At 45.1% G+C, this 13825-nt stretch overlaps 1 protein-coding gene across 3 annotated transcripts in view; it reads right to left on the bottom strand.

The window, feature by feature from the left end:
• Positions 1-13825, bottom strand: part of Prkcb (protein kinase C beta) — a 330729-nt gene that overhangs the window by 5468 nt on the left and 311436 nt on the right. Inside the window, exon 17 of one of the 3 annotated variants that reach the window (XR_003710963.1) lies at positions 1182-1397. The exons of 1 other annotated variant lie outside the window; for it this stretch is intronic. Coding sequence is in view for 1 of the 2 variants with exons in the window: in XM_028764303.1 (XP_028620136.1) it covers positions 1239-1397 (159 nt within the window). In the remaining variant the exon portion in view is untranslated. Of the gene's footprint in view, positions 1-386; positions 1398-13825 lie in introns of those variants that run through there. One more of the 3 variants, XM_028764303.1, reaches the window with a different exon arrangement.

Here is a 13825-nt window from a genome sequence, read left to right as displayed (position 1 = left end):
TCTTTCTTTCTTTCTTTCTTTCTTTCTTTCTTTCTTTCTTTCTTTCTTTCTCTTCCTTTCTTTGTATTGTATCTTGATGCTAGGAGAAAAATATCAGAACAGATACCGAAGTGCAAATAAACATTCCCACAAACATCTTGCAAAATGACATCAAACTGAAGAATTCACCCGTCATGGTCTGGAGAGATGGTGTCTTTCTCAGAGCACACAACTAGTTCTCCGATACCAGTGGTATATCTAGACAAATCCCCTCCCCACAGGCACAAGTCTGCTGGGTTTCATAGCCATCTTCTTGGTTGAACAAAGCAGGCCATTATGGTTAATAACATCTGGACACAGATCTTAAAGCATGTGTAACAAAGTGAGTTTTTTCTTTTTTTTTCTTTTTTTTGCATTTCAATGATAACAGAAATAAAAAAGCAAGTAACATTTGAAATGTAATGTAGAATCAGGGTCCTTTGGGACCTTGCTAGAGTGACCATGTGGTTTCAGGACCAGTGCCAAATGTCATTCTTGAGTAGTTTGGGAGATGAGGGTACCGCTATCAGACATCCAGTGTTAGAAGCTACTGCAAGGTGACAGCACCCAAGCTGGTTGCCTTATGACCCTGGAAGTGCTTTTAGATGGAAACTTGTCTAAAAGCGCAGTCCTGTTTTTTTTTTTTCAGGACTTAGATAATCTTCTTAACATTGAGTTAAAAAAATAAAAATAAAATTTTATTTTTAGCATGTTCTTTTCAAAGCTCTACTGCCTCCAGAACAGGCAGTGTGGAGGGATTCCCTCTAGGGCAAAGCAGCCATATACTTGGATTCAAGCCAAGCTCCCAGCCTGGAAAGTGGAAGGATATTGCTAGCATTTGGTTCATCTATCCATTTTGTGGGGGGTGGGGGGATGTAGACTGGAGGGTTGGGGTAAAGATGGCAGTGCAGAGGACCAGGGAGAAAAGCAAGCATTTTCTCTCCCCTGGGGGCCTGTGAGCCGACATGCTAGTGATGTACATAGTAGGACTCTGAGCGTGTCTCCATTATGCAGCACTTTCTACATGCCACCTGCATAATTCCATCTCCTCGAGATGCTCCAAACTACTTGAGGACATTTGGGTTCTGAAACATGGCCACTCTAGCCTCATCAGCAAAGAAAACACGGATGTAACTTGGCAATGAAAAAGAAAAAAATGTCACCATGACAGCTGTTGCGCTTGAATGACAGAAATGAAGGACGGAGGTCTACAGATCTACTTAGCTCTTGACTTCAGGTTTTAAAAATTCAGAGTTAACAAAGGAAAATCCTTCGAATTCTGATTGGTCAATATTCCTGATGACTTCCTGGTCAGGAGGTGTTAGGACTGGTGGATGGCGGGTGAAAAACCGGTCGAAGTTTTCAGCGTTTCGCCCACACTATGAGAGGGGGAGAAAAGAACTTGTGGTGGGTGGGAAAAAAACAAAACAAAACAAAACCGAAAGCCAAAATAAAACAGAACTGAACAGAATCGGGTGTGGTTTCCTCCAATCCCTTCCCTTCCAGAAACGCAGAGGCTGCTTTCAATGATCCGCAGTGAGGGCAATGGAAAATGCAAATTCTCATAACCTTTGTTACCTGACCTTGGGCTCCCAACCTTTGGGTGCTGAAGCTCTCAGGTCACTCCTGGTTTCCTTTTGGGAAGTCAGGAAATGTATGCCAAAGGCATGAGGGGGTGGCGCTAGCAGCATGTGGCATGTCCCCACCGCGTCACCCACCCCCCATGAGTCAGACAAGGCCATCTGTTGAAAGACATGGGATTAAGGTCTTTCCCCATCTTTAATGGGTATCAGATGTCAAATAATGACCCATTCATACATCACCTGGCAAGCTCAATATTTATAGCAGCAGAACCCTTAAAGTGCCATCCTGCTGCTCTTGATCAGGAACCATAGGTGCTTCTAGCTCAACAGAATATAGTTTTCAAACATCAGCCAATGGAGGGAGAACCCAAACATAAGATCTCAGTGTGACCACAAAGCCCCGGATAGCTGGATTAATCATTGACCCTTAATTACAAGGTTCCAGACGGTAAAATCAATCACTCTCCAAATATGAAGACCTGGTGCGGGAGGAAATTCACATGCACACATTAAACTCCTGCCTAAGAAGAGGAGTTACTACCTCCAAATGCTTGCTGTTGTTGATTCTCAGCATAGCCATGTGCACAGACACCCCCAGGATTCTAGCATCTACAGGAGGGGTTGTGGCTTGAATGTGCAGTGTCTCCCATATGTGTGAGGCACTTGCTCCTCAGCTAATGACGCTGTTTTGGAACATTGTGATATGCTTAGGATGTAGAGTTTTGCTGGAGGAAGTGAGTTACTAGATGCAAGCTTTGAGGTATCATACTCTGGCCATACTTCCTGCGTGCTCACTGCTTCCCAGATGCTGATGCGATATGACCAGCCACCTCACACTCCTGCTGCTTATTAAGTATTTGATCACAATGATGAGGAAAGTAAGTTATGCAGGAGGCAACGTCAACCTAATTCTATTACAGTACCAACGATAACAATGATCTGTATTGTGTGTTTGCCACAGCTGGGCATCTGGCAGAAGACTTCACCCATATTATCTCATTTAACCCTCTCAATGGCCTTATGGAGTATATCATTGCTATGGCTTTATTGAATGTGGAGTTATAAGTTTGAGTGATTGCTCTCCAGCTGCAGATACTAACTTGAGAGGTTATGGAAAATTTAGGATTGTGGCTTAGCGAGTGGAAGTAGGTCACTGGGGGCAGGCCTTGAAAATGATATCCACTTCTGCTTAGGTCTCCACACTCTGCCTCCAGCCCACCACGATGTGAGCACTGCTGCCGTCATGCCTTCCACATCAAGGTGAACCAATATCCTTAGAAACTGTGGATCCAAACGGATCTCTCCTCCCTTAAACTGCACCCGCCAGGGATTTATCATGGTTTCCAAAACAAATTAGCTAACGCAAATATTATCTCCCACTTTATAGACAAGGAAACTAAGGCCAGGGAATCATCTGCTCAAGGGCAAGCTGCTAGCAATCACAGTGCGGGAGGTGGAGTTGGATCCACCAACTATCAGAGCCAGGGTCTCTGCCTCCGCATTTACAAACAGAGCTGAGGGGAAGTGGTAGACTGAAAAGTGCAGCGGGGTGGGAGTGTGAGTGAAATTGTGGTGCTGTTGATTGACAGAGAATGTAGTTCTCTCAACAGCAGGGACAGGATATGGGAAAACTTAGAAAGATGGTGACTTCCATTTTTGGATATCATGGTTTTGAGAGGCCAGTGCCGGTCTAGCTGAGAACAAGAGGAAGTCAGGAGTTGTGGGGCTCAGGCGAGAGACCTTGAAAAAAGCCTTTCAGAATGTCACACTGAGGGAGGCAGGGTGGATAAGAACAAGAATGGCCACCAGCCACTTCCCACATAGTTGGCAGGCACTGAGTGGCTTTGTTCATGGTACCTTTCAAAATCAAATGATAACCCTTCAAGGCATGGATTCTACTCCCATCTGCCAATGATAAAACTTCCCTCAACATTGTCTTAGGGCAAGCAAGGAAACCCAGGAGAGAAGACCTCAGATATGCTAAGGACTGAGAGAAGTCACAGGCACATGCACTGTCCTATTGGAAATACCTCTAAAATGTCAGGCAGGAAAGTTTTCTGCAAAGGAGCCATCAAATTTGGCCTCTGAGAGTGCACAGAAGGATACCAGGGACTGTCACTGAGCTCCTGTCACCAGGAGAGTGACGTGTCTCCACAGAGCCTTAGTAAAAGGGATGGGACAGGCACTCTCAGGAAGCCACGGCTGCTCCCTGAACAGAAGAGAACTCTGGGGTCTGTGTCCTACAACAAGGATCAGAACCTTGGCATCTTATTGCTCACTGGCTGTACAATTCTGAGGACATTTCCTCTTGTACAACACAGGGACAACTGTGGGTCTTCTCATGTGGGGTTGTGGTGATAATAACATGAAGTGACGTGTGTGACAAGGGCCTGGAACTGTTTGTTGTTTCCTTTGTGAGGCATCACCCGCAGTGCATGCTTCTGACAGGGGTTAGTTCTGAGCTACTCAAGTTTTAAATACTGAAGACACAGACTTGAGTTTTTAAATCTCTTGTTGAGCTTACAGACATATTTGTGAGACTGGAAAGGTGACTCAGTTGGTAAAGAGCTTGTCACCCAAGCGTGAGGGTCTGAGCGCTTTACACAAGCACCTACATATACATTCAGGCACAGTGGAGGGTGCCTGTCATCTCAGCTCTAGAAAGGTGAAGGCAGAAGGATTCTTGGGGCTTGCTGGCCAGCCTGCTTCAAAAAATAGAATGGAAAGCGGTTCATGAAGATACCCTGCTAGATCAACCTTTGACCACTATATGCACAGGCATACATGCACACATGTGCACCAAAGTGCACACACTATAACACATACACACACACACACACACACACACACACACACACACACCCCACAAGTGCATATCAACTTTAATAGAGAATAATATCGCTATTATGAACGAGTATCTTGCATTCACTCTGCTATGAGAAACTTAAAGGCATAAGCTTGATAAAGATAAGAGAACTTCAAAAGGCAAATTTCAGATAAGGGAAAGATAGGAGCACAAGATAGTTGCAGAAAAATTTTTTTAAATGAATGCACTTATTATTTGAGAGTGGAAAAGACATTTCCAAAGGGTCAAAACCAAGAAACAACAAAGAAAATTCTGTCTAATGATGTTAAAAACTGAAAAATGTATGTGCAGTTAAAAGAAAGAAAGAAATTAAAAAAACCCAACTAAGCCTAAAGGTTAATAGCAAACTAGATAAAATGTATTTGTGATGCCTGCTACAAAAAGGGGCCCTTTAACTTGTCAATATGAGTTTAAGTTAAGTGATTATGTGCTAGGAAGGAAAAGATAGCCCAAAGGAAAATTATGTAAAGGCAAAAGATTAATATTCTTTCTTTTTTTTCTTTTCCTTTTGGGCTCAAAGAATTGCACTTAGGGTTTCAGATACGCAAGAGAAGCACTCTCCCACTGATGTAGATTTAGAGCCTGAGAAATTTATTTTTGTAAAGACTTATATTTGTTTTAAATTAGGTGTATGTGTGGTAGGTATGTGCACTAAAGTGCAGGTACCTAGGGAGGCCAGAAGAGGGAGTCAGATCTCTCGGGGCTGGAGGCACAGGCTACCTGATGTGCACACTGGAACAGAACTTGGGTCTTCTGCAAGAGAAACACTGTGCTCTTAACTGCTAAACTAGCTTTCTAGCCACCCTGAGAAAAATACGTTTTTAATTGATTATTTTATTTACATTTCAAATGTTATCTCCCTTCCCAGTTTCCCCTCCACAAGCCCCCTATCCCCTCTTACACCCCCCAGCCTCTATGAGGGTGCTCCCCCATTCCCCCCCACACCTGCCTCAGTGCTCTAGCATTCCCCTACCCTGGGTCATTGAGCCTCCACAGGACCAAGGGGCTCCCCTCCCAGTGATGCCTGATAAGGCAATCCTCTGCTACATAGGCAGCTGGAGCAATAGGTACCCCCTATGAACTCTTTGGTTGGTGGTTTAGTTCCTGGGAGCTTTGGGGGGTCTGGTTGGTTGATGTTGTTCTTCCTATGAGGCTGCAGACCCCTTCAGCTCCTACGGTCCTTGCCCTAACTTCCCCATTGGGGACATCATGTTTGGTCCAATGTTTGGCTGAGTACATCCGCATCTGTATTGATCCTGCTCTGGCAGAGCCTCTCAGGGGACAGCTGTACCAGGCTCCTGTCAGTAAGCACTTCTTGGCCTCAGCAATAGTGTCTGGGTTTGGTGTCTGCGGATGAGATGGATCCCTAGGTGGGGCCATTCCTTCATCTTCTGGATGGCCTTTCCTTCAATTTCTGCACCACTCTTTGTCCCTGCATTTTCTTTTGACAGGAAGAATTCTGGATTAATATTTTTGAAGTGGGTAGGTGGCCCCATCCCTCAACTGGGGGCCGTGCTATCCACTGGATATTGTCTCTTACTGGTTCTATCTCCCCTTTGCTGGGTATTTTGAATAAAGTCCTCCCTGTTGGGTTCTGGGAACCTCTTGGGTCCCTGGCATCTGGGACTATCTACTGGCTACTCCTACTTCCTCCTCCCCCACTGCTACACACCTACTTTCAAATTCCTGGCCCTCTGTACCTCTCCCTCATCTCCCCCCATATCTGAACTGCCCCCCCATTTTTGCATCCCCCTCCTATCTCCCTCCCAGATCTCTCTCTCCCTCTATTTCTCAGAAATTATTCTCTTCCCCCTTCTGAGTAGAACTGTAGCATCCACACGTTGGTGTCATCTTTTTTCTTCTTGGGTTTCATATAGTCTGTGAGTTGTATTGTGAGTATTCTAAGCTTCTTTTTGGCTAATATCCACTTATCAGTGAGTACATTCCATGTGTGTTCTTTTGTGACTGGGTTACTATTTTAAAGAGTCAAAATACACAAAAGGTGCTCAAATGTCATTCGTAATTAGGGAAATGGCCTTTGAGCATGTGCTTAGTGAAGCAAGTAAGGAGCAGTGTCAGTTGGATGTCTCAGAAAAACAATAAAGCCCTGAAGGCAGAGGCAGTGTATGTGCAAATGTCCTGAGGCAGGGATATGCTTGCCATAATTCTCAGTAAGGACAGAATGGGAGCAGAGTGACCAAGGGTAGGAGGGACAGGAGAGGTCACAGAGAGGGACAGGAGTCACATCATGGTCCTCATGGCCATGCAAGGTCAGTGGATTTCCATCTCAGCTTGGTAAGCTCTAAGTGACATGACGGCTGTGTTTAAACCAGATTGCCAGTGTTGTCTACAAAGGCTGTATGTGACAGGGGTGACACTGGAAAGAGCCCAGGTAGAAGATTGTTGCAACAGCTGGCCGAGAAAAGATGAGGACTTGGAGGAAGGGAGCTGTCAGGGAAGATGCATTTGGACTTGGCTGTAACTCATTTGCATTTATTGTTGACAAGATCTGAAGGAGGAGAGAAAGAGAGTTGGTGGCTTTGAGTCTCTGACTTTAGCTGGAGAGTGAGGACCACTAAGGGCCGGACACATTTGCAGGGAGTGGGATCCAGTCTTTGCTTTTTTTCATGGTAAATTGGAGATTACAGTGTCGATGCCAAGGAGGGTGGAGGGGATTCAGTGTGGAATGAACGTGTTTGGGGGCTAGATTGGCACCAGGTATACTAAATGAGAACAACTACAGTTGTCCAGAGGGGAGAAAGAGTAGGCAGGATCCTGTGCAAATGGACCAAGTCGAGAGGGCCCACTGGTGGAAGATGGTGTGTCATAAGGGATTTCGGCTGCCGTTTTCCTTTGGCTTGGATGTGAAGACCCAAAGGAGCCAACACCAGAAGCCTATTAGCTGAGACACCTAGAGTCTTCAGGAGCTGTTTTTCTTAAAAACCATCCACTTCCCATCCCCACTAGGAGGAAGGCTGCTGATTTGCAGGGCTCCCCAGAGGCTGTGAAAGGAGCTAAGAAACAGCTTCCAGCAGTTCTGCACCCTTTCACCCCCACCCCTTCCTAGAACAATGAAATCTTTAAGTGAGATAGCACAGAGGAGATGCTGGAGGCAGGGGTTAAGCAAGGGGGCAAAGCTGCTGCAGAGCGTGATTTCCCTGCTAATAAGCAGCTTACGGGGCTGGCAGATTACAGCCTCCCTGTTAAGTGTTTCTATGTTTTTCAAATGGAGCTGTCACTGTCCATTAGTTTCAGGGGCGCTCCCTAAATGGAGACGTCAGCCCTTGGGAGGCAGAGCCTGGGATCTGTTCTACGCCTGCTGTGTCTTTGGAGAGAATGGGCAGCTCGGTGGCTGAGATCTAATTATCAGTGTAGTCTGGACCACACCTGCCTCCCTGACTATCCTGGGTAGATATTCTAGCCTCATTTAGTTACTGGCAGCGAATTCAATCTCCTTGTCTTGAGGATACACCAGAGGGGTCGCTGGCACAGGGACAGGGGAGGAAGCCAACTAGTGTATTTAAACCGCAGGCACCTAATCCAGGCGCAGAGTGAGCAGCTTTGCCTGATGGGACCGTGCTCACTTGTGGATCTACAAGCCTAGATAGAAAAAGCTGATCTCTGAGCTGTTACAAAGGATCCGTGCCCATCCCCTTCTGGTTTCTGTTTGTTGGGTTGTCAACAGCTCTGAGTGTGGCTCCTGAGTGTGAGGCTGGAGTGTTTCTCAGCACTAAAGCATGCACTGCTCATGCAAAGAAGCCTGGGTTCCATCCCGGACACGATGAAAACAAATGGTTACGGTATTGGCTCAGTTATGCCCATCATAAGGGTCATTCAAAATGCCAAGACACAATAGAACCCAGGTCCTTATCCCAGGAGTCACTTGTAAAGACCCCTGAGGGGGGCTACCTGAAATGGTAGATGACAACACCAAACTTTCTAGAAATGCTTTTGTCATTTAACTTATAAATTAGGCATAGTGAATAATTAATGAGTAACAATAAAAAAGATTATAACGATATGTTTACATTCAAAGATTTTTCCCCTGATATTCTCATGGTTTTGGATACAGTTGTCAACATGGAACAAAAGAAAACCATGAATTGTGGGAACACTCTAGGACTTTTTCTTGCTTTATTTCAAATGCCTCCCACTGCCCAAATTCCACACTCCTTTTGTTTGTCTATTTTGTTTTTGAAACAGGGTCTCACTGTGTAGCCCTGTTTGGCTTGGTATTCTGTAGACCAGGCTAGTCTTGAACTCACAGAGATCTGCCTGCCTCTGCCTTCTAAGTGCTGGGATTAAAGGTGTGTACTACCATACCTGGCCTCAAAGTCCACACTCTTTAGAATAGTTTTCTACAGAGACTTTCCGGTCTTCTGGTCCATTGCCCCTGTGCTGTTACCCTTCAGCCTGTACCATACTAGTGCCAAACTGGGTTATTTCTGTTCCTAGGATGCTCACATGAGCCTCTCATCTCCACCTTTGTCCAGGATGGTTCCTCTACCGTGAACCTGCGCCTCCCACCAGTCTCACCTCACCTCACTGCGCTGGTTTCTACATATCCTGCCTCCTGAAGGGAGTCACTTCCTGGAAGGCATATCCTGATCACCTCTATGTTCCTACAGTGCATGTGGACACAGGATGTTAACCCAAGAATCATTACAGTGAGAAGATGAAGAAGAGAAGGAGGAGTAGGAAGAGGAGGAAGAGGAGAAGGGGAAGGAGGAAGAAGAGGAGAAGGAGGAGGAGGAAGAGGAGGAAGAGGAGAAGGAAGAGGAGAAGAAGAAGAAGAGGAGGAGGAGGTGGAGGAGGAGGAGGAGGAGGAGAAGGAAGAGGAGGAGGAGGAAGAGGAGGAGGAGGAGGAAGAGGAGGAGGAGGAGGAGGAGGAGGAGGAGGAAAAGAATCTTCTACTAACCAATAGGAAAAACAGTTAAATAATGACACATTTATTTGATGTATCACCATTCAAAAATCTTTGAAACTTAAAAGAACAAGTAGAAGACTATCTCACAGCATCATGTTCTATATAATTTCTAAAAGCACATAATTTGTTTGAAGCAGGGTCTCCTTATTGCTGCCTCCTGTGTATCTCAGACTCCAAACTGGCTGCCCCGAGCATTTCTGGGAGTTTCCTGTCTCTAGCCACCTCCTCTAGCTTTAAAGGGACTCTGAGGTCCCAAACTCTAGCTCTTAGCTGTCCTGGAAGTGTCACCCACTCAACCATCTCTCTAGCCTGAGAAGGGTTGTCCATGTTTGTTTTGTTTTTATTTTCTTTTTTGTCTGTCTATTCGTCAGTCTGTCTGCTTCTCAAGACAGGGTTTCTCTTTGTAGCCCTGGCTGGAACTTGCTCTGTAGACCAGGTTAACCTTAAACTCAGGAATCCACCTGCCTCTGCCTCCTGAGTGCTGGGATTGAACACAGGTGCCACCACCACCCAGCTTATTTGTTGTTTTCTTAATTTTAATGTAAAAATAGCATGCTCTGTTCTGTTTTCCTCCAAGTAGGTTTAAATGCCACCTCCTCAGAGAAGCTGTTCTCTGTCTCCACCAAATCAGGTAGCTCCTGCATCCTCATCACTTGATAGTCCTCACCAAGACATCCTGCTCTGTGTGATCAGCAAGACACAGTATCTCAATCGGCCCCATATGTTCATCCATTTATTCCATTATTCCACCATTTCCTCTATTCTGAGCTAGTATATAAGATCCACGAAGGCACACTCTCTTTTTGTTGTTGTTCAACACTTCATCCCCAAGGCCCAGAAAAGGCACTCAGGACTACTGAATGGACCCGCAATGGTCTGTTCTGTGCTTATGGTGAACCGGGTATGGTGCAGAGCACCTCTGAGCATCCTGTCTCTTTAATCCACTGATAGCTCCATGAAGTGCTCATTGTACCATATGGGAATGGGTTCACAAGGTATAACTGTCTAGTTTGATCCCACAGGTGACAGGTTCAGCCCCTTCTACCAGCCATCCCCCTTTGTAAAAAAAACTTCTAAAGAGCACCGAGAGAAACAAAATCTAGTGCAATTCTAGGACCCTGACCTCCTCTCACCCCGCCCCTCACCCCATGTGTAGTATACACATGTATGTACATTTGTTAGTGGGTTACACATGCCTGTGGGGTTGCACACTGTGTAAGTACATGGAGAGGTAAGAAGAGGATTTTTGGTGTTGTCCTAGTCCCTTGAGACAAGGTTTGTTTCTGAACCTGAAGCTTGTCGTGATTTTGGCTAGCCTGGCCAGCAGCTAGCAGTCAGGATCTGCCTGACTCCCCTTTCCCAACATTGGAGGTATAGGCATGAGAGACATTAATATGACCCTAACGGTGAATCTTGTTAAACTGGCTTTTATATGGGTGCCACGGATTCTAACTCGAGTCCCCAGGTTCTTAGTCTAAACGGCTGTGCCATTTCCCAGGCTCTAGACTCTAATCTCTCATTAAGTGACTGCTTTGGCTGTGTTCTGGTTGTGTGGGTAAAGAACCGACGGATGCTTTTTACTCCTTAAGCAGGTTTGGAATCGTTATTTTTAATGTGCATTTAAAAAGAAACTAGATGAAATGCACAGTAAACATTTTCCATGTCGGCAGAGTCTCTTGTCCTCTCCTGTATTCCTCACTCGTTCATCCTAAGTTCACATCACTGCTCGAAATAAACTCTCATCATTCCTATCCTTTCTATTTGTCTGCCTTTAAAGATCCAATTCCCACCAATCTGAGATAGGCAGGAAAAAGATTATCTCCCCTCAACAGGAAAATTGAAAAGTTGACAATGTATGTGGGGGTCTCTCGGAATAAATCAGGAGAGGCAAGATCAAGAGATTCTTTGGTTCCGTTACAGGCTTCCTATAGCACCTCGCTATCCCAGAGCATGCACACAGCATGGCTTTGTTAGCTGAGATGACCTAAGAACCAACCCTAGCTTCACCATTCCACGGACATGACCTGCAAGTTAGCTAAATTCCCAACATTCATTTGTTCTAGATGGATTTACCTCGTATGTGAAGTGACCGGGGCTGGGGGTGGGGGATGCTACAGACTCTGGATTGAAGACTTCATTTTTAATGACGCTATCGTATTATGATCATTAACAAGATTCACTGTTAGGGTCATGCTACTTATTAAGGTTGACCATTATTCATTCCTGTGAAGTTTATTACCGAGCTTAAAAGGAAGCTTTGTACTTGAAAGTTGTATGTAAGTTCAAATGAAGATGGAGGTTGGATGTGGCTTCATGTATAAAATACAAAGACTCGTTTTGTTTTGAAGCTAGGTAGCAAAATGAAATAGTTATTACGCCTCTCAGAATGAGGTAGTTGGGCCTGCCCTCAACATTCTTCTGTTGATTAATTCTTTAGAATCTTAATAATTGTTTTCCCAAATTCTAAGAAGATGAACCAGAAAACTTGTTAAGAAAAAAAATAGAAAAGTGTAATCAAAATGCTAGAATCAACGTCGCTGCCATTATTTTTATGTGCATCCAACACTTAGCACAGCAACCGACAGCCAAGGGCTACTGACTCTCTTCTGGATGGTGGGCAGACAGGATGGGCTCTGGCTAGTGTGGGTCTCAGAAGCTCTGCTACAACCCACCCAATACAGAAGATTCCGCTCCAGTTACTCATAAGCATAGTAAGAATCTGTCACTTAAACCCTGAGGTCCAAGCCTGGTGAGGTATGGGGGTCTGTAAGGTATGGAAGGACCTGCGAGGTATGGGGGTGTTCTGTGATGTATGGGGAGGCTGTGAGGTGTAGAGAGTTTTGAGGTATAAAGACTGTGAGGAATGGAAGCACTATAAGGTATAAAGAGGCTGTGACGTATTGGGTGTGAAGTTTGGAGGGCGGAGCTGTGAACTATGAAGGTACTGTGCAGTATGACAATACTGTGAGGTACATGGATATGAAGACTGGTGCCTGTGAAGTATGATGGGCTTGAGGTATAGGGGCAGTGAGGTGTGAGAGTACTATGTGGTATGGGGGGGCTGTGAAGTATAAAGGTACTTTGAGGTATGGGACCTGTGAGGCATGCGGGTGAGGTATGGTGGGGCTGTGAGGTACCAGAAGAGCTGCAAGGTGCAAGCAGGACCTAGGGCTTCAGTTAGAGATTAGTGTAAAAGATGCACACTCAGACAAGAAGGGTCCATTTCCAGTCCCAGCAAGACTCAGTCACTTGGAAAGACATTTCCAGCAGGTAACATGCCACTTCTGAGTTTTTCTGGAAATGGATTTAGGGAGGGGGCTACTTTGAGGTTGTTATGCGCTTTGTAAATAAATAACAAATGGGCTTTGATGTTTCCCTTCCCAGGTCATGGGAAGATCTTAATTCTCCAAATTCTACTGTCATTGGACACGGCTTCTCATAGAGTCGGAGCTTTTACAAGGAGTAGCTGGGGAGACAGGAAACCCAGTAAACACTGTTTCATAAAAGCAGGAAGAGGAACTTTAAAAGGAGGAGACCTAGGGGGTAGATAAGTTGCTAAAGTGCTTGCTAGGCAAGCATTAGGATCCAGATTCAATCCCCAGAACCCATGTAAAAAGCCTGGCACAGTCGCACACACTTGTAATCCAATACTGGAGACAGGCACATTGCTGGGGATCACTGGCCAGCCTGCCTATGCTAATAAGGAAAGCTCCAGGCCAGTGAGAGACACCCCCCAAACCAAATAAATATAAATAAACAAACAACAAATGGATGGACAGAGCCTGAGGAATGACACCTACATTCTACAGACTCCATGCACTCATGCGTTCACACACATACATGCACCAGTGCATGTGTAAACACACACACAGAGAGACACACACACACAGAGACACACACACACACACAGACACACACACACAGAGGGAGAGATTCTGAATTTAGCTTTCAGAATGGCAGTTTCCCCTCCAAATCCATTATGGGTCGTTCCAAATATCTTTTTCCTTCTTTAAGTACCCTGGTTCTTGGATGCTGAAGTTCCTTATATAGAATGCGGGCATACCTTATGTACATACTGTATGAATCAGAATACTTAGAGTACCTAACATGGTGCAAATGCTGTACGAGCAGTTATTATCCCATTCCATTTGAGGGATGATGTCATGGTAGTGTTCTAACATGTTCTACATGTTCTACATAGATACAAAATTTAATATCTTAAAATGACCACCCATGGTTGGTTGAATTCATAGACCTGGGGACAGAAAAGGTCCACAGTACTCATGTGTTCGAGAACTTATTAGAAGAATAAAACAGAGTTTGGTGTGTAGATAAATGTCAACTCCAGGATAGAGAGACTGAGGCAAGGAGCAGAAGTGGTCCACAGTCAGATGGCATTAGAAGTGGAATTCTGAGCTTTTATCTAGGTTG

This window comes from Grammomys surdaster, unplaced genomic scaffold (genome assembly GCF_004785775.1).
Source record: "Grammomys surdaster isolate TR1022 unplaced genomic scaffold, NIH_TR_1.0 142, whole genome shotgun sequence".
NCBI classification, from domain to species: Eukaryota; Metazoa; Chordata; class Mammalia; order Rodentia; family Muridae; genus Grammomys; species Grammomys surdaster.
Note: the sequence above shows the minus strand (reverse complement) of the source record. Positions and strands in the feature narration are given on the sequence as shown.